Here is a 23,882-nt window from a genome sequence, read left to right as displayed (position 1 = left end):
GTTGATGGACATATAGGTTGTTTCCACTTTTTGGCCATTATGAATAATGCTGCTGTGAACATAAATGTACAAGTTTTGCAAGGACACGTTTTCATTTCTCTTGGGTGTATATTTAGGAGTGGAATTGTTGGGTCATATGTTAACTCCAAGTTTAACCCTTTGAAGAACTGGCAGACTTCTCCAAAGTAGCTGCATTGTTTTACATTCCCACCAGCAGTGTATGAGGGTTCCAAGTTCTCTGCATCCTTGCCAACACTTATTATTAGTGGGTTTTGGTTTTTTTTTGCGGTACGCGGGCCTCTCACTGCTGTGGCCTCTCCCGTTGCAGAGCACAGGCTCCAGATGCGCAGGCTCAGCGGCCATGGCTCACAGGCCCAGCTGCTCTGTGGCATGTGGGATCTTCCCAGACCGGGGCATGAACCCGTGTCCCCTGCATCGGCAGGCAGACTCTCAACCACTGCGCCACCAGGGAAGCCCTATTTGTAGTTTTGATTATAGCCTTCCTAATGGAGTAAAGTGGTATCTCATTGTGGCTTAAGTTTGTATTTCACTAATTGCTAGTGATGTCGAACACTTTTTCATGTGCTTATTAACCTGTTATGTGCCTTCTTTTAGTAATGTCTATTCAAATCCTTTGCTCATTTTAAAATTGGATGATCTGTCTTTTTATGTTTTAGTTGTGATAGTTCTTTATATGTTCTAGATACTAGTCCCGTATCAGATTGCAAAATTTTTCTCCCAGTCTGTGGGTTGTCTTTTCACTTTCTTGATGGTGTCCTTTGAAGGCCCAAAGTTTTATATTTTGGTGATGTCCAATTCATCTATATATTTTTTTGCTGTTGCTTTGCTTTGGTGTCATATCTAAGAAAAATTTGCCTAATCCAAGATCATGAAGATCCATGCTTATGTTTTTTTAAAGAGTTTTATAGTTTTTGCCCTTACATTTATTTACTTTAAAAAATTATTTATTTATTTTTGGCTGCTTTGGGTCTTCATTGCTGCGCCCAGGCTTTCTCTAGTTGTGGCGAGTGGGGGCTACTCTTCGTTGCGGTGCGCGGGCTTCTCATTGTAGTGAGTTCTCCTGTTGTGGAGCACAGGCTATAGGTGCATGAACTTCAGGAGTTGCGGCTCGCAGACTCTAGAGCACAGGCTCAGTAGCTGTGGAACAAGGGCTTAGTTGCTCTGCGGCATGTGGGATCTTCCTGGACCAGGGATCGAACCCGTGTCCCCTGCATTGGCAGGCAGAATCTTAACCACTGCGCCACCAGGGAAGTCCCTCGCCCTTACATTTAGATCTATGCTTCATTTTAAGTTAGTTTTTGTGTACGGTCCAAGGATCTACTTTCATTATTTTGCAAGTGGATATTCAGTGGTTCTAGCACCAATTATCAAATTCCATTAACTTTATTATTATATAGTATTGGAAACATACAGAAGAATTTATGTGGCATCTTCCCACTTATTCCTGTGACCCTGTTCTTTTAACATAAGAGCTGACTTTATGTTATTTTGTCTAGGTTTCCAGAGATATCATGGGAGTACCAAGATAAACATATGTGTTTAATCTGTCATGTTTGACTAGTAGTCTGGTTTCTTTCTTAGGGATTTCAAAGCAAGTGGAGGGGGTGTGTAAATAAACACGTGTGTCCAATCTTCCATGATCAGCTGTGAGTGTCCAGTTGCTTAACACTTGTTTTCCTTGCTAGACTGAAGTGGCTCTCAACCACCATTGTCATTCCAAAGTTTAACACTGTGTTAAATTAGAAATAAATTAATTAGAAATATTTCTAAATAAATTAGAAAGGGTGGAATGAGCGAATGATGGAGCAAAATCTGAAGAGTTCGTGGGGGTGGGGAGGATCAGAGAGTGTCTTCAGGTGGGAGGAGGAACACCGTTTCCCCTGAGACTGAGAAAAGATGAAGGTGGGTTCAGATGCAGATGAGGTGGTGTAAATCGGGGGGACAAACTTGCAAGTCTCTCTCAATCTAGTAGCCAAGAAAGGAACACATGAAGGCAGTACGGAGGGAATATGGGATCTCCCAAGACTTATCTGGGGAGAGGTTGCATAGATAGGCTCGGGTTCCTTTGCAGAGGTGATTTTGAAGGCCCAAGTTGGCTGCTACCATTTACTTTTCTCTTTCCTAAGACGCATGGACATTGTATGTTAAATTTTATAATTTTATAAACTGGATTATAATTTTATAATCCAGTTTTCTTTTCTGAATTTAGTTCTCTACTTCTTCTTAAAGCCTTTGCTGACTATTAGAAAAGTTCAAAAGGCAAAAAGCACAGGCTTTTAAAATCACACAAAGCTGGTTTCAAACCCCTATTCTTACCACCTACTGTGTGACCTTGGGCAAATTCTTAATTCTTTCTGAGAGTCAGTTTTCTCATCTGTGAAATGGGTACAGTAATATTACCTATCCCAGGAGGTTGTCATTTAGTTAAATGAGTTCATACACATAAAGCTCTTAATTTGATGCCTGGCATACAACATCATGCTCATTTAAAAACCTTATCACATTTGAATCTCAAAACAACACTTTGGATTGTCCTTTTCATTCTTTTTCTTTTCTTTTTTTTTTTTTAATAAGTTTATTTAATTATTTATTTAGCTGCGTTGGGGCTTTCTCTAGTTGTGGCGAGTGGGGGCTACTCTTTGTTTTGGTGCACAGGTTTCTCATTGTGGTGGCTTCTCTTGTGTCAGAGCATGGGCTCTAGGTGCGCAGGCTTCGGTAGTTGTGGCACGCAGGCTCAGTAGTTGTGGCTCACGGGCTCTAGAGCGCAGGCTCAGTAGTTGTGGCGCACAGGCTTCGTTATTCCGTGGCATGTGGGATCTTCCCGGACCAGGGCTCGAACCCGTGTCCCCTGCATTGGCAGGTGGATTCTTAACCACTGTGCCACCAGGGAAGTCCCTGGATTGTCCTTTTTAAAAACCATTTCTCATTTTCGACTTTGACATCTTCATCTCCTAGGCCTTCAGGCTTCTTTCTTTTTGCCCATATGAAAAGGACTGTAGATCTCTGTGTGTGAATGAGTCAGGTAAGGTCAAAAACTTTGAATTTGCAACTTCCCTGGCAGTCCAGTGGTTAAAACTCCACGCTTCCACTACAGGGGCGCAGGTTTGACCCCTGGTCGGGGAGCTAAGATCCCGCATGCCACGTGGTGCGGCCAAAAAAAAAAAAAAAAACTTTGAATTTTTCTTCTTTCTCCTTTTCTTTGCTTGAGACTTAGCAGCTGTCTCAAGCTGCTTTTAGCCATTGACACTTTGGGGTCTGAAACATTATGCTATTGGCCACTATCTCTAGATATTTTCAAATGGCATTAGAGTTTGATAAGTTGAAGTCGTATTAATAAATTTCACAGTAGTTTTAAGTATCTGGAAATTAATAGTCATTTCTTTACTTAATAGACATACACAAAAGAATGGGCTGAGGTTCTAAACCACAAAAGTAAGCACGTGGAAGAAGCTGTCAAAGAACTTATATCAATATTTGAGACTATTTATGAAGTTAAATACAGTGGGAAAACAGCAAAACAGTTACCAGGTAATGTGGCTGGTTACAATGTTTGAATCACAAGTGTTACAGATACGTTCTCAAGTAGGCACCTTGTGCCCAGCAGGCACCAAAATTCCAGACTCCCAGAAGGAGAGCAGATGTTCAGCATAAACCACACCGTTTGCAGTTTAGGCACAGTGAGCCCTTTTTATGAATGAGGGAATGGTGGGCACCCCTCTGAAATCCAAGTTCATAGATACTTACTGGGGACCAACCTTGCAAGCAGGCCCTTCCATGGATAGCAGTCTCTGGCCTGCTATGTTAACTTTTTTTTTTTGGTACAGCATTCCACTATGCTGGCTGTCACACTGAGTGGGGATGGCATCTAGTGAGTAGAGGCCAGGGACGCTGCTGAATATCCTCTATGGCATAGGACAGCTGCAACAACAAAGCCTGTCAGTAGCGCTGAGGTTGAGAAACTCCAGCTTAAACAAGTATTCGCCGCATCTCTTCTTTCTCTGAGAGGTTTTCCACTTAGTTTAAGTAGTTTTCATCAGAAGTATCAAAAACACGAACATGTCAGCTTAAGATGGCAAACCCAAAAGGTAAACAGGTATTTTAGAAAGAGAGCCTGTAAAATAACCCCTCTTTAAATGTTTCTTAATTCTAGATACTAATACAGAGTACAGTATATTTAAAGAGTGTATTTCTTAATAGAATGTTAATTCTGTTGAGATGGGTGATTTAAATTGAATTCAAGGGTGATTTCTCCCAGCAACAAATTTTTAGTTTTTAAATTAAGAATTCTTTTAAGAAGGACCTTCCTAAGAAGGTTTGGTTGCATAGAATAAACCAAATGCCAAGTATTAACTGTTATATTTTTGTTTTATCTTTTATCTATAGAACAGAGAAAACATGTTGTTTTTGGAAGTGAAACAGAAGAGGGTGAAAGTGTTGATTATGAGACTAATATTGTGCCTGAGGTTGATGTTAATCATAAAGAAGATGAATTTAAAAAGGTATTTATTGTAAAGCAACCTTATGCAATTTCACAGAATTATGACTTATAGGATTGTAGATAACCCCAAATGGTGGGTTTTTTTTTTTCCAGGCAGTTCTGCAAGCAGTCTGTGTGGATTTATAACAAAATCCAGAAAATATAATTTTCAGTTCTACACTGTAGCATCTGACAAGACACAGCAATCCTTACAGTTTTCCCCAGCACTGTCAACTTTTAATGCTATTCTATCAATTACAGTTTATATAGTTGTCTCCCCTATTGTGACTGACTGTGTTTTCTTATGTAGTAAATGTCACATCTGGGATTGTAGTGCCAATCCATTTGACTCAAAGTGGAGAACTTTGTTATCAGTTATTGTTTTTGATAGAATTACCTGTATTGCAAGACCGGGTTTTGATTCTCTTGGGGTCCAGGGATCTGCATTTTTTATTAACACTGTGGATTCTCCCGCAGGAGAAACCCCAGGTGGGCAGATTCTCACATTATGCTGAGCTGTGTTGAGAATGAAAGTTGAGGAGGAGACATGGGGATTCTTCATCCTTCTTAGGCCTTCTGGTTGTGCATCAACTCTAAATGCCACTCTCACATTTGTACCAATTCGTGCTTTCTCCTGCTTCCGTCAGTTTTCTTTTAATCCTCCGTACTCATCTTTTTTTTTTTTTTTTTTAATTTTTAATTTATTTTTGGCTGTGTTGGTCTTAGTTTCTGTGCGAGGGCTTTCTCCAGTTGCAGCGAGCGGGGGCCACTCTTCATCGCGGTGCACGGTCCTCTCACTATCACAGCCTCTCGTTGCGGAGCACAGGCTCCAGATGCGCAGGCTCAGTAGTTGTGGCTCACAGGCCCAGTTGCTCCGCGGCATGTGGGATCCTCCCAGACCAGGGCTCGAACCCGTGTCCCCTGCATCGGCAGGCAGACTCTCAACCACTGCGCCACCAGGGAAGCCCCGTACTCATCTTTTCATTCTTTCTCCATTTTACATTCTTTTACACTCTCTAACCCCTACCCTAACACAGTCTTGGAAATAAACAGCACACGTTTGTTTCACTTTCACCTTCTGACTCAAGGATGCTATCACTAATTGATCGGGAAACACTTTCCCCTGAGTCTAGATTTTAGCTGTAGATTGCTTCTCAATACCATGCACCAGGCAGCCACTATCAGTTGGTGGGGGTCAGCAGGAGAGTTCTTCGCTTCCAGCTGCATTCCCTTTGACACTGGCTGGGGTCCTTAGAGCAAGACTGAGTACCATCAGAGCCTCTCAAGATGGGAGATCACTTAGAGCTGCATCAGTGCAGACATCTCCTAAACAGCCTCTGCCTCTCAAATCCACCTTCCACATCGCTTCCACAGTGGTCTAACGTAAACATCTGATTATGTCATGCCTGCTCTTTAGCCTGGTAGTTGACCAACCCAATCATATTCCTCTTTGTTCACACCTGATAAGCCTCCCTTCTGACTCAACTCAACCTGACTGGCCCACCCAGACTCAGAGGGTCAGGGTGTAGGGTGGAGAGGAACAGTGTGGCCAGAGCCTGGCTCCGGATGTGTGAATCACTGTGCAAGCAAGACGTAGTGCCCAGATTCCTGCCCAGGCTCAATATTTATTCTGTGCTCTGACCAATAAATGTGGCTACTTCTTCTCTGGTGGGAAAGAAGGGCTTGCAGAGAGGGACAAACCATGGTGCCAGGACGGTGGAAGTTTCATCCTATGTATTTTGGTATCATACATTTTAAAATATGTTTATCCACCAAGCTGAGATTTTTGAGGTTGGAGACTACATATCCTCTTGTGCCCATACCTCTAAGCATTGAAAAGTGCACCACACTTAAGTGCTTCAGTTTTGTTGAGTGAATTATTGAATATTGAGCAAACCAGGATTATTTTCAATTAGCTGTTTTTGAATTTTGGCTTTTGAGTAATGCCTTATAATTTGCTAGGGTGTTTATGAAAGCACACCTTTCACGTATTCTTACTTGTTTAAAAAAACAAGTAATTTAGGATTGAATTTATTTCTACAATATAATTGAAATTGTATAGTTTATTATTTTTCATCTTTCGCATGTCACTTCTAATATTGTATTATTGCTTTGGAGGTGTTAGAGTTTTTATTTTTTGTACCAAATTTAATATGATTTCTCATTACAGGAATGTAAAGAGGTCTACGCTTTTTTCTCTCATCAATTACTAGACAGTCTTCAAAAAGCTACACGGTTATCTTTGGACACAATGAAAAGAAGAATATTTGTTGCCAGGCAAGTTGAAAATATGCTAAATATGTCTGGTAAAACTATCACAACATAACACTAAAGCACTTTTTATTTTTATTAATTAATTTTAATAATTGTAAAATTTAAAACACGGCATTTATGAAAAGACTGTATGAAAACAAGCGTGTAATACTGCAAGAACACTGATAAATGAACAGCCATGTTCCTAGCACCCAGGCCAAGACAAAGAACACTGAACACTACCAGTACCCTTACTGGTCCTTCCTCTGCTCACCCAAAGGTAACCACTATCCTGAACTTGATGTTTATCATTGTCTTGGTTTGCCTGACAGTTTACCCCATGTTTGTATCATTTAATTTGCCTGTATTTGAACTGTGTTCAGTATTGCTTTTGAGATGCATCTATGCTGATAGATTGGGTTGTTTCCAGTTTGGGCTATTGTGAACATTCTTGTGCCTGTCTCCTGCTGCACCTGCTCAGAGTGGAATGGCTGGGCCCTGGGCTGTGTGCATGCCTCAATTTACCAGGCAGTGCCTAGCATGAGAGTGCCTATGGATCCTCATCCTTGCACACAGTTGGTGTCATTCAATTAAAAAATTGTTGCCAGCATATAGGGTGTGAAATGGCGTCTCACTGGGATTTAAATCATTTAAATCATTTTCCTGGTTACTGATGAGATTAAACATATTTTCATGTTTATGAGCCATTTGTGCTTTCTCTTTTTAACAATTTGCCTTCCCTTCCCTTCCCTTCCTTCCCTTCCCTTTCTTTCCCCCTCTCTTCCTCCCTCCCTCCCTCCTCCTCTTTCCCTCCCTTGTTTCTTCCTTCCTTCTGCCTGTTTTTCTATTGGATTGGATTTATTCATGGGTGGTCTCAATATATTATTTTGTTGATGATACTTTTAAACTCCTATTTATGATATTCTTTGCTGAGTTTAAAAATATTCAAATCTATCAGTCTTTTCCTTAGTAGTTTGTGATTTTTATGTCTTTTAAAAGAAATCTTTCTGTACTTCATAATATCTTCTAAAAGTTTTAAAGTTTTATCTTTTGCAGTTAGGGGTTTAATCCACATGGTATTTATTTTGTGTTTAGTGTGAGGTAGGAGACCAGTATATTTTTTCCCATATGGTTAATTAGTTAAAAGAAAATTAATTTTTCTTTTGGAATGGTTATTTAAATTACACTGAATCTATAGGTAGATTTGGAGAGAATTAGCATCCTTACAATATTGAGTCTTCCATTCAGAGTCATGGATTATCTCTCCATTTATTTGTCTTTTTTATTACTTCTCAATGAAGTTTTGTAATTCCCTGTGTAAAAGTCTTCTACATTTTTGTTAGGTTTATTCCTTGGTTATTCATTGCTGAATTTTAATTTACTTGCACTATTAAAATCTCCCAATGTGATAGTGAAGTTGTCAAATTTTCCTTCTGTTTCAGTCGTTGTTTTATATCTTTTAAGGCTGTGTTGTTAGGTGCATGTGATGTCATATAGTTAAGTCTGCCTAGAACACTGTTTATTTTATTTTTATTTGATGAGCCTCTTTATCCATATTAATCTTGATTTCTCAAATTATTTTTAGTCTGTCATTAATTTTACTTTCCCAGATTTTTTGGTATACCTTTTCTATCCCTTCATTTAATTTTTTCTGTGAAGCTTTTTTGTTTTACCTTTTAAAAGCATAATATACCTGATATATTTTAATATTGACATAGAGTTGATTTACAATGTTGTGCCAGTCTCTGCTGTACAGCAAAGTGACTCAGTTATACACATATATATAGATACATTCTTCTTTTATGTTCTTTTCTATTATGGTTTATCACAGGATGTTGAGTATAGTTCTCTGTGCTATACATTAGGACCTGTTGTTTATCCATTCTAAATGTAGTAGTTTGCATCTACCAACCCCAAACTCCCAGTCCATCCCTCTCCCTCCCTCCCTCACCCTTGGCAACCACAAGTCTGTTCCCTATGTCTATGAGTCTTATACCTGATATTTTTATTTAATCTGATTATTTCTGCCTTTTAAAGAGTTTAATCTGCTTACATTTTTGTGATTTTTTAATATAGTTACACTTAATTTATGACATTTTATTTTGTGGTTTCTTACTATCCTTTGTCTGGTTCATTTATTATCTGTTCCCTTTGGAATGGATAATTTTTCCCTTTTATTCTCTTTCCTATACTTAAGTTCTTTCAGTAGTTACCTTCAAATTTAGAATACATATATTTAGCTATATTTTTAAAAAAGTACTGTGTATAGTTTTTTCAATTTTCTCATTTCTAACTACAAGGGCCTTGGCATGAAGTCTATCTACTTTCTCCTTCTTTTATTTATTTATTTATTTTAACATCTTTATTGGAGTATAATTGCTTTACAATGTTGTGTTACTTTCTGCTGTATCACAAAGTGAATCAGTTATATGTATACATATATCCCCATATACCCTCCCTCTTGCGTCTTCCTCCCACCCTCCCTATCCCACCCTTCTAGGTGGTCACAAAGCACTGAGCTGATCTCCCTGTGCTATGCAGCTGCTTCCCACTAGCTATCTATTTTACATTTGGCAGTGTATATATGTCCATGCTACTCTCTCACTTCATCCCAGCTTACTCTTCTCCCTTCCTGTGTCCTCAAGTCCATTCTCTATGTCTGCATCTTTATTCCTGTCCTGCCCCTAGGTTCATCAGAAGTTTTTTTTTTTTTTTTAGATTCCATATATATGTGTTAGAATATGGTATTTGTTTTTCTCTTTCTGACTTACTTCACTCTGTATGACAGACTCTATGTCCATCCACCTCACTACAAATAACTCAATTTCATTTCTTTTTATGGCTGAGTAATATTCCATTGTATATATGTGCCACATCTTCTTTATCCATTCATCTGTCGATGGACACTTAGGTTGCTTCCATTTCCTGGCTATTGTAAACAGTACTGCAATGAACATTGTGGTACATGACTCTTTTTGAATTATGGTTTTCTCAGTGTATATGCCCAGTAGTGGGATTGCTGGGTCATATGGTAGTTCTATTTTTAGCTTTTTAAGTAAGCTCATACTGTTCTCCATAGTGACTGTATCAATTTACATTCCCACCAACAGAGCAAGAGAGTTCCCTTTTCTCCACACCCTCTCCAGCATTTATTGTTTGTAGATTTTTTTTTTTTTCGGTATGCGGGCCTCTCACTGTTGTGGCCTCTCCTGTTGCGGAGCACAGGCTCCAGACGCTCAGGCTCAGCGGCCATGGCTCACGGGCCCAGCCGCTCCGCAGCATGTGGGATCTTCCCGGACCGGGGCACGAACCCATGTCCCCTGCAACGGCAGGCGGACTCTCAACCACTGTGCCACCAGGGAAGCCCTGTTTGTAGATTTTTTGATGATGGCCATTCTGACCGGTGTGAGGTGATACCTCATTGTAGTTTTGATTTGCATTTCTCTAATGATTAGTGATGTTGAGCATCCTTTCATGTGTTTGTTGGCAATCTGTATATCTTCTTTGGAGAAATGTCTATTTAGGTCTTCTGCCGATTGGGTTGTTTGTTTTTTTGATACTGGGCTGCATGAGCTGCTTGTATATTTTGGAGATTAATCCTTTGTCAGTTGCTTCATTAGCAAATATTTTCTCCCATTCTGAGGGTTGTCTTTTCGTCTTGTTTATGGTTTCCTTTCCTTTGTAAGTTTCATTAGGTCCCATTTGCTTATTTTTGTTTTTATTTCCATTTCTCTAGCAGATGGGTCAAAAAGGATCTTGCTGTGATTTATGTCAAAGAGTGTTCTTCCTATGTTTTCCTCCTAAGAGCTTTATAGTGTCAGCCCTTACATTTAGGTCTTTAATCCATTTTGAGTTTATTTTTGTGTATGGTGTTAGGAAGTGTTCTAATTTCATTCTTTTACATGAGCTGTCCAGTTTTCCCAGCACCACTTACTGAAGAGGCTGTCTTTTCGTCACTGTATATTCTTGCCTCCTTTATCAAAGATAAGGTGACCATATGTGCGTGGGTTTATCTCTGGGCTATTTATCCTGTTCCATTGATCTATATTTCTGTTTTTGTGCCAGCACCATACTGTCTTGATTACTGTAGCTTTGTAGTATAGTCTGAAGTCAGGGAGCCAGATGCCTCCAGCTCTGTTTTTCTTTCTCAAGATTAATGTGCCATTTAAAGCTTGTGTTTCTTTATTTATTTTCATTTTGGATGATCTGTCCTTTGGTGAAAGTGGGGTGTTAAAGTCCCCTACTATGATTGTGTCACTGTCGATTTCCCCTTTTATGGCTCTTAGCATTTGCATTATGTATTGAGGTGCTCCTATGTTGGGTGCATAAATATTTACAATTGTTATATCTTCTTCTTGGATTGATCCCTTGATCATTATGTAGTGTCCTTCTTTGTCTCTTGTAATAGTCTTTATTTTAAAGTCTATTTTGTCTGATATGAGAATTGCTACTCCAGCTTTCTTTTGATTTCCATTTGCATGGAATATCTTTTTCCATCCCCTCACTTTCAGTCTGTATTTGTCCCTACGTCTGAAGTGGGTCTCTTGTAGACAGCATATATACAGGTCTTATTTTTGTATCCATTCAGATAGTCCATTCTTTTGGTTGGATCATTTAATCCATTTACATTTAAGGTAATTATCGATATGTCTGTTCCTATTACCATTTTCTTAATTGTTTTGGGTTTGTTATTGTAGGTCTTTTCCTTCTCTTGTGTTTCCTGCCTAGGGAAGTTCCTTTAGCATTTGTTGAAAAGCTGGTTTGGTGGTGCTGAATTCTCTTAACTTTTGCTTGTCTGTATAGATTTTAATTTCTCCTTTGAATCTGAATGAGATCCTTGCTGGGTAGAGTAATCTTGGTTGTAGGTTTTTCCCTTTCATCACTTTAAAGCCACTCCCTTTTGGCCTGCAGAATTTCTGCTGAAAGAAGAAACCTTATGGGGATCCTTTTGTATGTTATTTGTTGCTGTTCCCTTGCTGCTTTTCATATTTTTTCTTTGTACTTAATTTTTGATAGTTTGATTAATATGTGTCTTGGTGTGTTTCCCCTTGGATTTATCCTGTATGGGACTCTCTGCGCTTCCTGGACTTGATTGACTATTTCCTTTCCCATGTTAGGGAAGTTTTCAACTGTAATCTCTTCAAATATTTCCTCAGACCCTTTCTTTTTCTCCTCTTCTTCTGGGACCCCGTAATTCAAATGTTCATGTGTTTAATGTTGTCCCAGTGGTCTCTGAGACTGTCCTCAGTTCTTTTCATTCTTGTTTCTTTATTCTGCTCTGCAGTAGTTATTTCCACTATTTTATCTTCCAGGTCTCTTATCCGTGCTTCTGCCTCAGTTATTCTGCTATTGATTCCTTCTAGAGAATTTTTAATTTCATTTATTGTGGTGTTCATCATTTTTTTTTTGCTCTTTAGTTTTTCTAGGTCCTTGTTAAACGTTTCTTGTATTTTCTCCATTCTATTTCCAAGATTTTGGTTCATCTTTACTATCATTACTCTGAATTCTTTTTCAGGTGGACTGCCTATTTCCTCTTCATTTGTTTGGTCTGGTGGGTTTTTACCTTGCTCCTTCATCTGATGCATATTTCTCTGTCTTCTCATTTTGTTTAACTTACTGTGTTTGGGGTCTTCTTTTTGCTGGCTGCAGGTTCATAGTTCCTGTTGTTTTTGGTGTCTGCCCCCAGCGGGTAAGGTTGGTTCAGTGGGTTGTATAGGCTTCCTGGTGGAGGGGACTGGTGCCTGTGTTCTGGTGGATGAGGCTGGATCTTGTCTTTCTGGAGGGCAGGGCCACGTCCGGTGGTGTGTTTTGGGGTGACTGTGAACTTAGCATGATTTTAGGCAGCCTCTCTGTGAATGGATGTGGTTTTGTTCCTGTCTTGCTAGTTGTTTGGCATGGAGTGTCCAGCACTGGAGCTTGCTGGCTGTTGGCTGGAGCTGGTTCTTAGCGTTGAGACAGAGATTTCTGGGAGAGCTCTCGCCAATTGATATTACATGGAACTGGTAGGTCTCTGGTGGTCCCATGTCCTGCACTCAGCTCTCCCACCTCAGAAGCTCAGGCCTGACACGAGGCCTGAGCACCAAGACCCTCTCAGCCACATGGCTCAGAAGAAAAGGGAGAAAGAAAAGAAAGAAAAAAACATAATAAATAAAAAAAATAATTAGAATAAGAAATTTTTAAAGTAATAATAATAATAAAAAAGAAGAGAGTGGGGCTTCCCTGGTGACGCAGTGGTTGAGAGTCCGCCTGCCGATGCAGGGGACACGGGTTCGTGCCCCGGTCCGGGAAGATCCCACATGCCGCGGAGCGGCTGGGCCCGTGAGCCATGGACGCTGAGCCTGCACGTCCGGAGCCTGTGCTCCACAACGGGAGAGGCCACAACAGTGAGAGGCCTGCGTACCGCAAAAAAAAAAAAAAAAAAAAAAAAAAGAAGAGTGTGAAGAAACAATAAACAAATCCACCAATGATAACAGCACTAAAAACTATACTAAGATAAACATAAAAGTCAGAAACAAATCAGTCACAGACAGCAAACCCCAAGTCTACAGTTGCTCCCAAAGTCCACTGCCTCAATTTTGTGATGATTCGTTGTCTGTTCAGGTATTCCAGAGACGCAGGGTACATCACGTTGATTGTGGGGATTTAATCCGCTGCTCCTGAGTCTGCTGGGAGAGATTTCCCTTTCTCTTCTTTGTTCTCACAGCTCCCAGGGTTCAGCTTTGGTTTTGGCCCCACCTCTGCATGTAGGTCACCCTCTGGCATCTGTTCCCACCAGACAGGATGGGGTTAAAGTAGCAGCTGATTAGGGGGCTCTGGCTCACTCAGGCCGGGGAGAGGGAGGGGTATGGTAATTATAATGGGAATGTGGGGCGAGCTTGTGGAGGCAGAGGGCAGCGTGATGCTGCAACAGCCTGAGGCATCATGTGTTCTCCTGGGGAAGTTGTCCCTGGATCAAGGGGCCCTGGCAATGGCAGTCTGTGCAGGCTCCTGGGGAGTGGAGGGGAGGTGTGGGTAGTGACCTGTGCTTGCACATAGGATTCTTGGTGGCTGCAGCAGCAGTGTTAGCGTTTCACGCTTGTCTCTGGGGTCTGCGCTGATAGCCGCGGCTTTAGCCTGTCTCTGGAGCTCGTTTAGGCGGTGCTCTGAATCCCCTTTCCTTGTGCACCCTGAAACAATGGTCTCTTGCCTCTTAGGCAGGTCCAGACTTTTTCACGGACTCCCTCCTGGCTAGCTGTAGCACACTAGCTCCTTCAGGCTGTGTTCACACAGCCAACCCCAGTCCTCTCCCTGGGATCTGACCTCCGAAGCCCGAGCCTCAGCTCCCAGCCCCGACTTGCCCCGGCGGGTGAGCAGACAAGCCTCTTGGACTGGTGAGTGCTGGTTGGCACCAATCCTCTGTGTGGGAATCTCTCTGCTTTGCCCTCTGCACCCCTGTTGCTGCACTGTCCTCCGTGGCTCTGAAGCTTCCCCCCTGCCACCCCCCGCCTCTGCCAGTGAAGGAGCTTCCTAGTGTGTGGAAACTTTTCCCCCTTCACAGCTCCCTCCCAGTGGTGCACGTCCTGTCCCTATTCTTTTGTCTCTGTTTTTCCTTTTTTTTTTTGCCCTACCCAGATACGTAGGGAGTTTCTTGCCTTTTGGGAAGTCTGAGGTCTTCTACCAGCATTCTGTAGGTGTTCTGTAGGAGTTGTTCCACATGTAGATGTATTTGTGGGGAGGAAGGTAATCTCCACAACTTACTCCTCCACCATCTTGAAGGTCTCCCCATCATTGTTGTTTGCTGTTTTACTTTTTACCTTTTTTTTGAGCACTCAAAAATAATTTGTTTACTGGTATATTTTATTAAAGTCTCCAGGTTCTTGTGTATTTATTTTATACCCCTGGTTTCTCAGGGAGTGTGAGGTGTAAACTCCGTTATTCTTCATTTTAAGTCTGAAACGATTTGGCTGGATAAAAAACTTTTTTTTGTCTCTCAGCACTTTCAAAGTATTTCTTCAGTTTTTTCCTGACCTGTATTCTTGTTGATGAGAAGTCTGCAGTGAGTCTAACTAAAAATTGTATTTTATCCTTGATGTTCTGTAGCTTCCTTTCCTGGTGTGGATTTGTCTTTATTTAATCATGCTTTGTTCTCAGAGTACACTTTCTGTTTGAGGGCTTATAGGGTTCCTTAATCCTGGAAAATCATCAGCAATTTCCTTTTTCAGTTATTGCTTCTGAGACATCCTCTTGTTATGGAACTCCTGTAGTTGAATGTTGAGTAAGTTGGTCACATAATTGTTCCATCTAGGACACTCTTTTGAGTGAAGAAGCACTGTCCAGATGAAGTGTTAGGATGGACTTAAACCAGAACTGTCCTGGGCACCATGGACACGTGACCGTCTCAGATGTTGCAGCATCTCCGTCTCTCTTTCCTGTCTCCTAACTAGTCTGTCATATATTTTTGTCTTTTTGCCTTTCTGGGTTATGTTATGGGCAAGTATCTCTGTATCTAGCCTAAAGGCGATCTCATCTGCTGCATCTTAAATATTTCAGTTAGTACTTTTTTCCTTATCCTCCAGATACTGTATCATTCCTGCCTTTTTAGTTTAGCAATTTATTATTTTTTGGAAGATTGCTTTCATTTATCTCTTTGAACATTCTCAATATATTTATTTTAGAGTTTGTCATACTTCTATACATTGAACTTTGTCTGGAGTGAGTTTTTGTTTCAATTATTGATATCTTTAGTCCTCTTTCTTGCTGTTAGACTTATGCATGCATATTGGGATTTTAGTTTGTAGACTCTCCTTGAGTGAGAAGTTTTTTTTTGTTTTTGTGTGTTTCTCTCTCCTTCCCTCCCTTTCTAGGAGTTTCACTTTTGCCTCCACGTGACTCTTGGTACCTTAAGTGCAGAACTGGGTCCTATTTGTTCACAGTTACATATCCCCTGAAGAGATGCTGGGAAATGGCAGGTTTAAGCAGGGAGCACAGAAGTGAGCCGGCTTAGTGGCTTCTTGGGCATGCTGTGGACTTGCTTCTTTCACCCCAGGGCCACAGCTTTTGGAAAAGCTGCAGCTGCAGGCTGTAGGTTGACAAACTTTATCTTGCTGTTGTTTTGTCTCTCTTTACAAGTAGGGGAACATCACTTCAATGTCTGGCTTCGGGTAGCAAGCCTGGATGAGTCCCCTCTAACACGGACTACTTCAGTCCCTCAGAGTCCACAGGGGCCAACCTCCCACTCTCACTGCCTATTTCCTGACCAGAGCCCTGGCCAGGCTGTTGTGTGTTTCTGATGCGTTCCTGATTTGTGGAGATCCTAATCTTGTGTTCGAGCATTCTCACGTCCTTCAGAGTCTATCCGTGATTGTGATGTGTTTGGCACAAAGAGGCATTTTTGAAGTCTGAACTCACTATGCCATGTTAATTTACAACAGTACTGATGTGAGTTTTGAAGAGGTATACATGAGTATAGTATTGCAGAATCCTCCCTTGTCTAAAATGTCTTTCTCTTACCCTCACCCATGAAGGCTAGTAGGTCAACTTGGATCACAACCACTTTCTCTCACACTCCACAGATACTATTTCACTGGCTTCTTCTTTTTTTTTTTTTAATGCTTCCTTTTTCATTTTTATTTGTGGCACTTGGCTTGCCAACCTTCATCTGGGCAAGCCCTGCACACTCCATCCGCATAAACAGTAGAGATCTCTTTTAGTAATGAAGGATATTATTAATATATCTTGCCTCAACTGAAATGCAAACCCAATTTGATTTTTTCCTCAGGTGGGATGCAGACAGAGAACATCCAGATAAAAGGTGTTATCATTCACGAGGTCAAGACAGAACCGTTATTTTGTAGCTAAATGCCACTCACAAAGCACAATCACTGGCTTCTTTTGTTTCCATTTTCAGAGGCGGGTTTTGCTGCTAATCTGATTTTCTTTTCTAAGTAACAAACTGTTTCTTGCTGTTTACAGGATTTCCCCCTTTATTCTGGAAATTAACAAATTATGTGTTTAGCTGTAAGTCATTTTTCACCCATTAATCCCATCAGGCACACAGAGAATCATTTCAAGGTGAAAAAACAAGTCTATTCTTAAGATTTGAGAAGGGCTATGCTTAAATTTATTTTATGTAGGGTTCCCACGTTGGATCTAGGTCGTAGAGCGTCTCTGAGCTGAGTGACCCACTGTTAAGTTACTTAAACTCTCTGTGTCTTGGTTTCCTCATCTACAAAATGGAAATAATAATCATGGGATCCACATCAAGAGTTAACATGAGCATGAAATGTGTTGATTCATGGAAAGTGCTTGGAAAAGCGCCTGTCATACACTAAGCGTTCGATAAACATTACTTATCTTTTCTTTATTATTTCACTTACCTTTTCCTTAAGTAATTTCCTTCTCTTGTATTTTGCATCTGAAAGCTTGGAGAATTCCTTAAGCTAATCCTCTAGTTTGTCAAATAAGTCACCAAAGGATCGGCTGTTCACCGCTTCTGTTAGTTCAGCTGTTTGATTATACTTTATGAGACTCTTGTTCTCAGGTTGTACCCTTTCAAACACAGTCTACACTTGTTTTATTGCTGCATCTTGATTTCACAGTGAGACTATGAATTAGAGGTTTTTTCTGTTGTTTCTTTGCTTGCTTGCTTTTAGTTCAAAGAGTTCCTTATCTGGGAACCATTGACCCTGAATACTAAAGTTGGGTCTCCACTGTGAATGTGGGGGCTTTGTTTCTTGTGATTTTTTTCTCCCCCAGTCTGCTTGTAGTTATGAATGGAGGTGTAGTTTTCAGTAATGATAACGTTTCTTGCTGTGGAAAGTTTACGTTTATTATAATTTTGTCTGGGATGGGGACAGAGATCAGGCAGAGGGAGATCACCAAAGTAATTTGCAGTGCTGGTATGTTTCATTCATTAATTGCACTCATGTGTCTGTGTGTGTGTCTGTACTTCTGTCTGAGCATAACTGATATTGTTTACAAAGGCAGTTTTGGGAAGGTTTTGACTAGAAACCTCCTGTTTAATCTTGTACACACGCAAAAATAAAGTATATGAAGGCATACGCTTTTTGTTGGTGATTTTCAGCATCTGTTCTGGGGCTGGGAAAAGGAGTGCTTTTAGTAAACATTATTAGGTGGTACTTTGCTGAGAGAAAGCAACGTTAAAATACTAGAAAATGGGTAGGAGACAAGTTTTTCACGTCAAAGAATATTAAATCATTCAGTGTTCTTAATTTATGAACTAGTTCATGAAATTTGTGGTTCCATTGTAAATAACGTTCTCTTCATTAATTCAGTATTTTGAAAATTGTCTTTATTTTTTTAGGATTGAAACTTGTAGCATAACCAAGCTATTTATGAAATTTTAGGTTAAGGTTTATAAGCTAAATGTCCATCTTATTACAGCCCTTATGGACGAAAGCGGTCAGAAGATGTTATTTCCCTTCTAAAATCTGAAGTACATCTTGTGATTCCTAATGTGGTAAGTATTATTAAATATTCAAGTTAATACAGTGATATTTTGGTAATGTATTTAAGAAGTATAGCATTAGAACTGAACTTTTATTTAATCTCTTGGTCCTCTGTGCTTTTTGACTTCACCTCCGTATTTAACAAAAATCAAAGTGTATCATTTATATCTGTTGTAAAACTAACTTCTGCAGAGCTCATGGTGTATTAAAGGTTGGTGTAAGAGTTAAGTATCTGTTGGGCCATCAGTTAGCAAGTACCCTACAAACCATCTTGGTTTTTCTTACTTCAGACATTAAATTATCTAAATAAGGCCATCTCAGAAGTCCAAATCCCTATACTGAACACCCAACTGTAAGACAACCCATGGCAGAATAGAAACAAAGAAAGAAAGAGAGAGCCTGTGCCCTGAATTCATGGGTCCCTTGTGCCTTCTTAGGGCACTTTCCTCTACCACCCCTCCGGCTGCTTATTGACATCTGGAACACCAAGCCATACAGGATGACTGAGGTGCATTCTGTGACAAGCCAAGGGTTAAGGCCAGGCAGGAACAATCTATGGCTCACCTGACACCACATCTACACAGTCTGGCCTCCTGGAGGACAGCTTCTTTGCTTATTTGGTGCATTTCAAAGAACTGAGGTCAAAATCTTGGCAGTATAGTTTCTTCAGTTACTCTGCTTCATGGACATCCAACACCTGCCCACAGTGTTTGGCTGCAGCCAGCCACCCTCCCAGGGAAAGGATGACAAGTACTATGTTTGACCTTTCTGCCTGCAGGAATTGGTAGAATAGGAAAGCTTGAAGATCGGTAAAGTCTGCAGCCTACCTTCCTCTACCATCCCTCTCCTCGAAGCAGCCTTCCACTGGGCCAGCGGAGGCTCTCCCTGCTCAGTGGGGAACAGGTGTGGTGAGAATCAGAGGGATGGATTTGTATGTGTTGGCAGCACCAGGAACTTATTTCTTCTTTCCACAGGTAATGGTTCCCAGTTTGGATGACATTCAACAAGCCATTAACCGTATGATCCAATTAACCCTGGAGGTCAGCAGAGGAGTGGCTCACTGGGGGCAACAGCAGACCCGTCCCATGAAGACTGTCATTAGCAGCCCCTCCCATACCGCTACTGACGGGACCCATCCGAGCACAGGAAAGCAGTTGAAGAAGGAAGACAGTAAGAATGTTAAAACAAATCTTAGATGAATAGAGTCTTAGAACTATAACAGTTAGTAAATGGTCTTTCTGATTCTTCCTGGGTATGACAGCCTATAGATATTTTTACACTCATATTTATATGTGTATTGGTTAAATTTTACGTTAAAAAAAAAACTAGTGTTCTCCATCTTCCATCTTAAACATAGCATGCAGACATTTCAGATTTTGATCATGGGTGAACAAGTATATTTATCACTGTTCTACTACCGTAGTCTCAGATTCAAAGTTAAAAATGAAAATAAACCTTAGAACTAATTCTATTTTCAGCATTGTATTTGATCTGATAAACTTAGTTTGCTAGAACATAGTGCTTAGAAAATCTGGGTCATGTGTTCTTTGTACATTGAAATATATATAAGCTATTCCCTTAAATAATTATTAGTGTGATATGACACTGACCCAAAATTCCATAGACATTTTTGGATACTTTCTTGTATAGAAAGCCAAATTCTTTTTTTCTTTTTTGCTGTTCTGCCACATTAACATTTTTATTTATTTATTTTTGACAAAAATTATACATATACATGATGTTCTGATATATGTATACCTTTGTGAAGTGGTTACCACAAAGTAAATAACATATTCATCACCTCCCATAGTTAACCATTTTTTGTGTGTGTGGTGAGAACACTTGAGATCTACTCTCTTAGCACATTTCAAGTATACATTATTATTAACTATAATCACCATACTACACATTATGTTTCCAGAATTTAGTCATCATATTAGTGAAAGTTTGTACCCTTTGATCAACATCTCCGCTTTTCTTCCACACCACCCCAAGTATCATTTATAGATACTTCAGCTAACTGTTGCCATGCAGGAATACCAGGTTAAACTGTTGCCATGCAGGAATACCTGCAATCTGGAAATTTTCATGAAATCTCATGATTTTTTTTTTTTTTTTTGCGGTACGCGGGCCTCTCACTGTTGTGGCCTCTCCCGTTGCGGAGCACAGGCTCCGGATGCGCAGGCTCAGCGGCCATGGCTCACGGGCCCAGCCGCTCTGCGGCATGTGGGATCTTCCCGGACCGGGGCACGAACCCGTGTCCCCTGCATTGGCAGGCGGACTCTCAACCACTGCGCCACCAGGGAAGCCCTCATGATTTTTTAATTGTTAACAACTGCTTTAAAAAAGTAAGGAACTGTTTGGGCCAAACAAAAGTATCCGTATGGTCTCTGCTTGATGGAGAAAACTTGAGAGTTTCAGTCAAGGCTGTGACATGACTAGGTTTCAGCAAGAGATGTTTATCATGGTGGTTGTGTGATCTTTATATACCAGATGCTGAGTTGAAGACAAGCATATGTTGTCTCATTTAATCCTCACAAGTATTTCCATGAAGATTAAATAATTGGCTTAAGGTCATTTGGGTAGTAAACGTAGTGGCTCTCCTTTACCCACAAGCCTGTTCTGTAGGGTAGCAATTTCAACTCTTCTGATCTTTCCTTGGAGGACGTTTTGTTTTGGGGGGAGTGGTTAATCGGCGTCTTTCAGTTCTCTCCTCTGAATAACAGTTTCCCCACTTTAAAGAAACCTAGACCTCAAAATCTGACACAGTAGTTTAATAAGAATAAGTGAAGCTAGCGAGAGAATAGCTGTTAATTACTTGGAACGGGATGGGGGGGTCTTTAAGAAAATAAAGTTTAAAAAGTCTATAAATATTACAATTGATAGTATTTAAAGTTGAATATAGGAGTTATCTATAGGATAAAAATGTCTGTTTTCAGAATCTTTTGAAGAAATTATCCCCACACGGAAGCTGAAGAATTTTTATCTAGGTGTGGCAGAGCACAAAGATGTTTCCAAGCTGGTCCTCCTCCTTTCTTCCTCTGTGAATTCTCTCAGAAAGGTGGCTCATGAGGCCCTGCAGGACTTTGAAAAGTTCAAGACGCTCTGGACAGAGGACCGAGACGTGAAAGTGAAGGTATGTTTCTGCTACTTGTGATGCAGTTTGGTTTTTTTTTAACACCTTTATTGGAGTATAATTGCACTACAATGTTGTGTTAGTTTCTGCTGTATAACAAAGTGAATCAGCTATATGTATACATATATCCCCATATCCCCTCCCTATTGCATCTCCCTCCCACCCTCCCTAATCCCACCCCTCTAGGTGGTCACAAAGCACCAAACTGAACTCCCTGTGCTATGCAGCTGCTTCCCACTAGCTATCTATTTTACATTTGGTAGTGTATATATGTCCATGCCACTCGCTCACTTCGTCCCAGCTTACCCTTCCCCCTCCCCGTGTCCTCAAGTCTGTTCTCTATGTCTCTGTCTTTATTCCTGTCCTGCCCCTAGGTTCATCAGAAGTTTTTTTTTTTTTTTAGATTCCATATATATGTGTTAGCATATGGTATTTGTTTTTCTCTTTCTGACTTACTTCACTCTGTATTGTTTATCTCTAACTCCTGTGGGAGGACCAAGAAAACATCAGTGATAATGATGAGAACTCAAGAGCAGAGGCCGAGAACCTGTAAATGCCACACACCTAACACATCATGTCTTGCATAATTCTCACATTGACACTGGGGCAGTTGATAATAATGAGGTTCAGTCAGATTTTGTTTAATTTGGTTAAACAGTTGAGTACTAATTATGTTCCAGACATGCCCAGAGGTCGGGTATTCAAGGGTGTGTCCAGCTTACGTAGGCTCAGCTGTATATTTGGTTGGAGACTCAAGGAAACTTTAGAACTCTGAATAACCATTCAGAAATGTAAAATTCCCTCACATAACTTCCTCTTTCAGTGCTAACTGTTCATCCCTTTCTCTACTGAGCCACTGGCCTGATAGCACATACAAGAGGAAAAATATATAAGCAGATGCAGTTTTCTAATTCAACTATTAGAGGCGTAAGATTTACATTGTCAAAAAGCCGAAGAAAACGTTGATTCTTTCCTTGCTACAGGAGTTTTTGGCTAACAACCCCTCTCTGACTGAAATCAGATCCGAAATTCTACACTATGCTACTTTTGAGCAGGAGATTGATGAGTTGAAGCCTGTTATAGTTGTAGGAGCACTTGAATTGCATACAGGTATTTTATAAATATTATGTAAAGTGTCTGTATTTTCACATGAAATGTTACTTCATTTAGAAAGCAGTTATTAAGCTACCTTGGTACAATATTATATATATTAAGTATTTCTGGACCACCCATATTGTTCATATATATGCTATATATATTATATATTATCATATATTATGTATATATAATATTATACCAAAGTGACTTAATGTACTTGATACTAAATTGGCACTCAAACAACTAAAACTACAGGGGGAACTACAGGTTACTGCGAGGAGGGGATTGTGTACATGGGATAAGAGTCAAACAGTTTGAGGTTGCCTGAGAAGTTAGTCCAATTGGGGTTAGAGTATCAGAGGATTATGAGACAACCACTTAATGTCTGAAATCAAAAGCCCAAGCTGACTCTACTGCTAACTGTAGTGAGGGAGAGCTGTATTAGACAGGCACAGTGTTCTCAACAGTGTAGGCTGCTGGTCTCATATAGGGGTTACCTAGAGGAAATTGGGGAAATGAATGAAGGCTTCTAATGGGATGGCCAGAAACAGAGCAAGGCTCACATTGGATAGTGCTAGAACTAATTTCCAAAATTCTTCTCCATAGACTTGTGTCCTTCTCATGAATGGCTTAATATACTCCACCAGGATAGGAATTAAGTCTTCAGAATCCTTACAGAACATTTAATTCAGATGAACTACCGACTAACTACATTTCAAGTGCTCAGTGTGGCTAGTGGTCATCAAATGGACAGTGCAGTTATAGATGCTCAGATTACACATAAAATGAATTGTTTCAGAATGTCAGTTGTATTTTATTTTGACCTTTTCTTGTCTTCACCAGAGCCAATGAAACTGGCCTTATCAGTTGAGGCTAAGGCATGGAAGTTGCTACTCTGTCGATATTTGAATGAAGAATACAAAAAGAAAATGTCAGACATGATAGCATTTATCAATGAATACTTGAAAAAGTTATCTAGACCTATTCGTGATTTAGATGATGTCAGGTTTGCAATGGAAGCCTTGTCTTGTATCCGTGATAATGAAATTCAAATGGACATGACTTTGGGACCAATTGAAGTAAGAAATGATTGCATTTTTCTTTCTTGAAATGGTATTTTTTTTAAAAAATAGAGAAGCACTAAAAAGTAGATTTCTTCATCTATTTTATTGCACAGTCTGCCTATTTTTCCTCTCTGATGTTGATGTCCTTGGAGGGACTGACAGTTATCAACAGTGAACAGTATACGAAGGAATGTTAATATATTCATAATGCTGTGCTGGTCTAGACAGGGTTCATTTTTTTAAGCTGGCGCTTACATTTTACAGAAAAGAATGGTTGTATTCTCTCACTTCAGTCCTGACATGTTAGGCAAGTTCCCCAAATATCTTTGGCTTTTCTTAGAAACCAGTTATGTGTCTCACCTATGACCAGCGGCATACCATGGACA

General features: G+C 40.2%; 1 protein-coding gene across 1 annotated transcript in view; it reads left to right on the top strand.

The window, feature by feature from the left end:
- DNAH8 (dynein axonemal heavy chain 8) overlaps positions 1-23,882 on the top strand; it is a 328,229-nt gene that overhangs the window by 70,999 nt on the left and 233,348 nt on the right. The window contains exons 22-29 of the mRNA XM_060021883.1: positions 3,414-3,549; positions 4,405-4,520; positions 6,669-6,775; positions 18,134-18,209; positions 19,173-19,368; positions 21,138-21,334; positions 22,318-22,444; positions 23,276-23,511. Of these exons, the coding sequence (XP_059877866.1) occupies positions 3,414-3,549; positions 4,405-4,520; positions 6,669-6,775; positions 18,134-18,209; positions 19,173-19,368; positions 21,138-21,334; positions 22,318-22,444; positions 23,276-23,511 (1,191 nt within the window). The remainder of the gene's footprint in view (positions 1-3,413; positions 3,550-4,404; positions 4,521-6,668; positions 6,776-18,133; positions 18,210-19,172; positions 19,369-21,137; positions 21,335-22,317; positions 22,445-23,275; positions 23,512-23,882) is intronic.

Source organism: Delphinus delphis, chromosome 10, assembly GCF_949987515.2.
Source record: "Delphinus delphis chromosome 10, mDelDel1.2, whole genome shotgun sequence".
In the NCBI taxonomy this organism is placed as follows: domain Eukaryota; kingdom Metazoa; phylum Chordata; class Mammalia; order Artiodactyla; family Delphinidae; genus Delphinus; species Delphinus delphis.
This window is presented reverse-complemented; position numbering and strand designations above follow the sequence as displayed.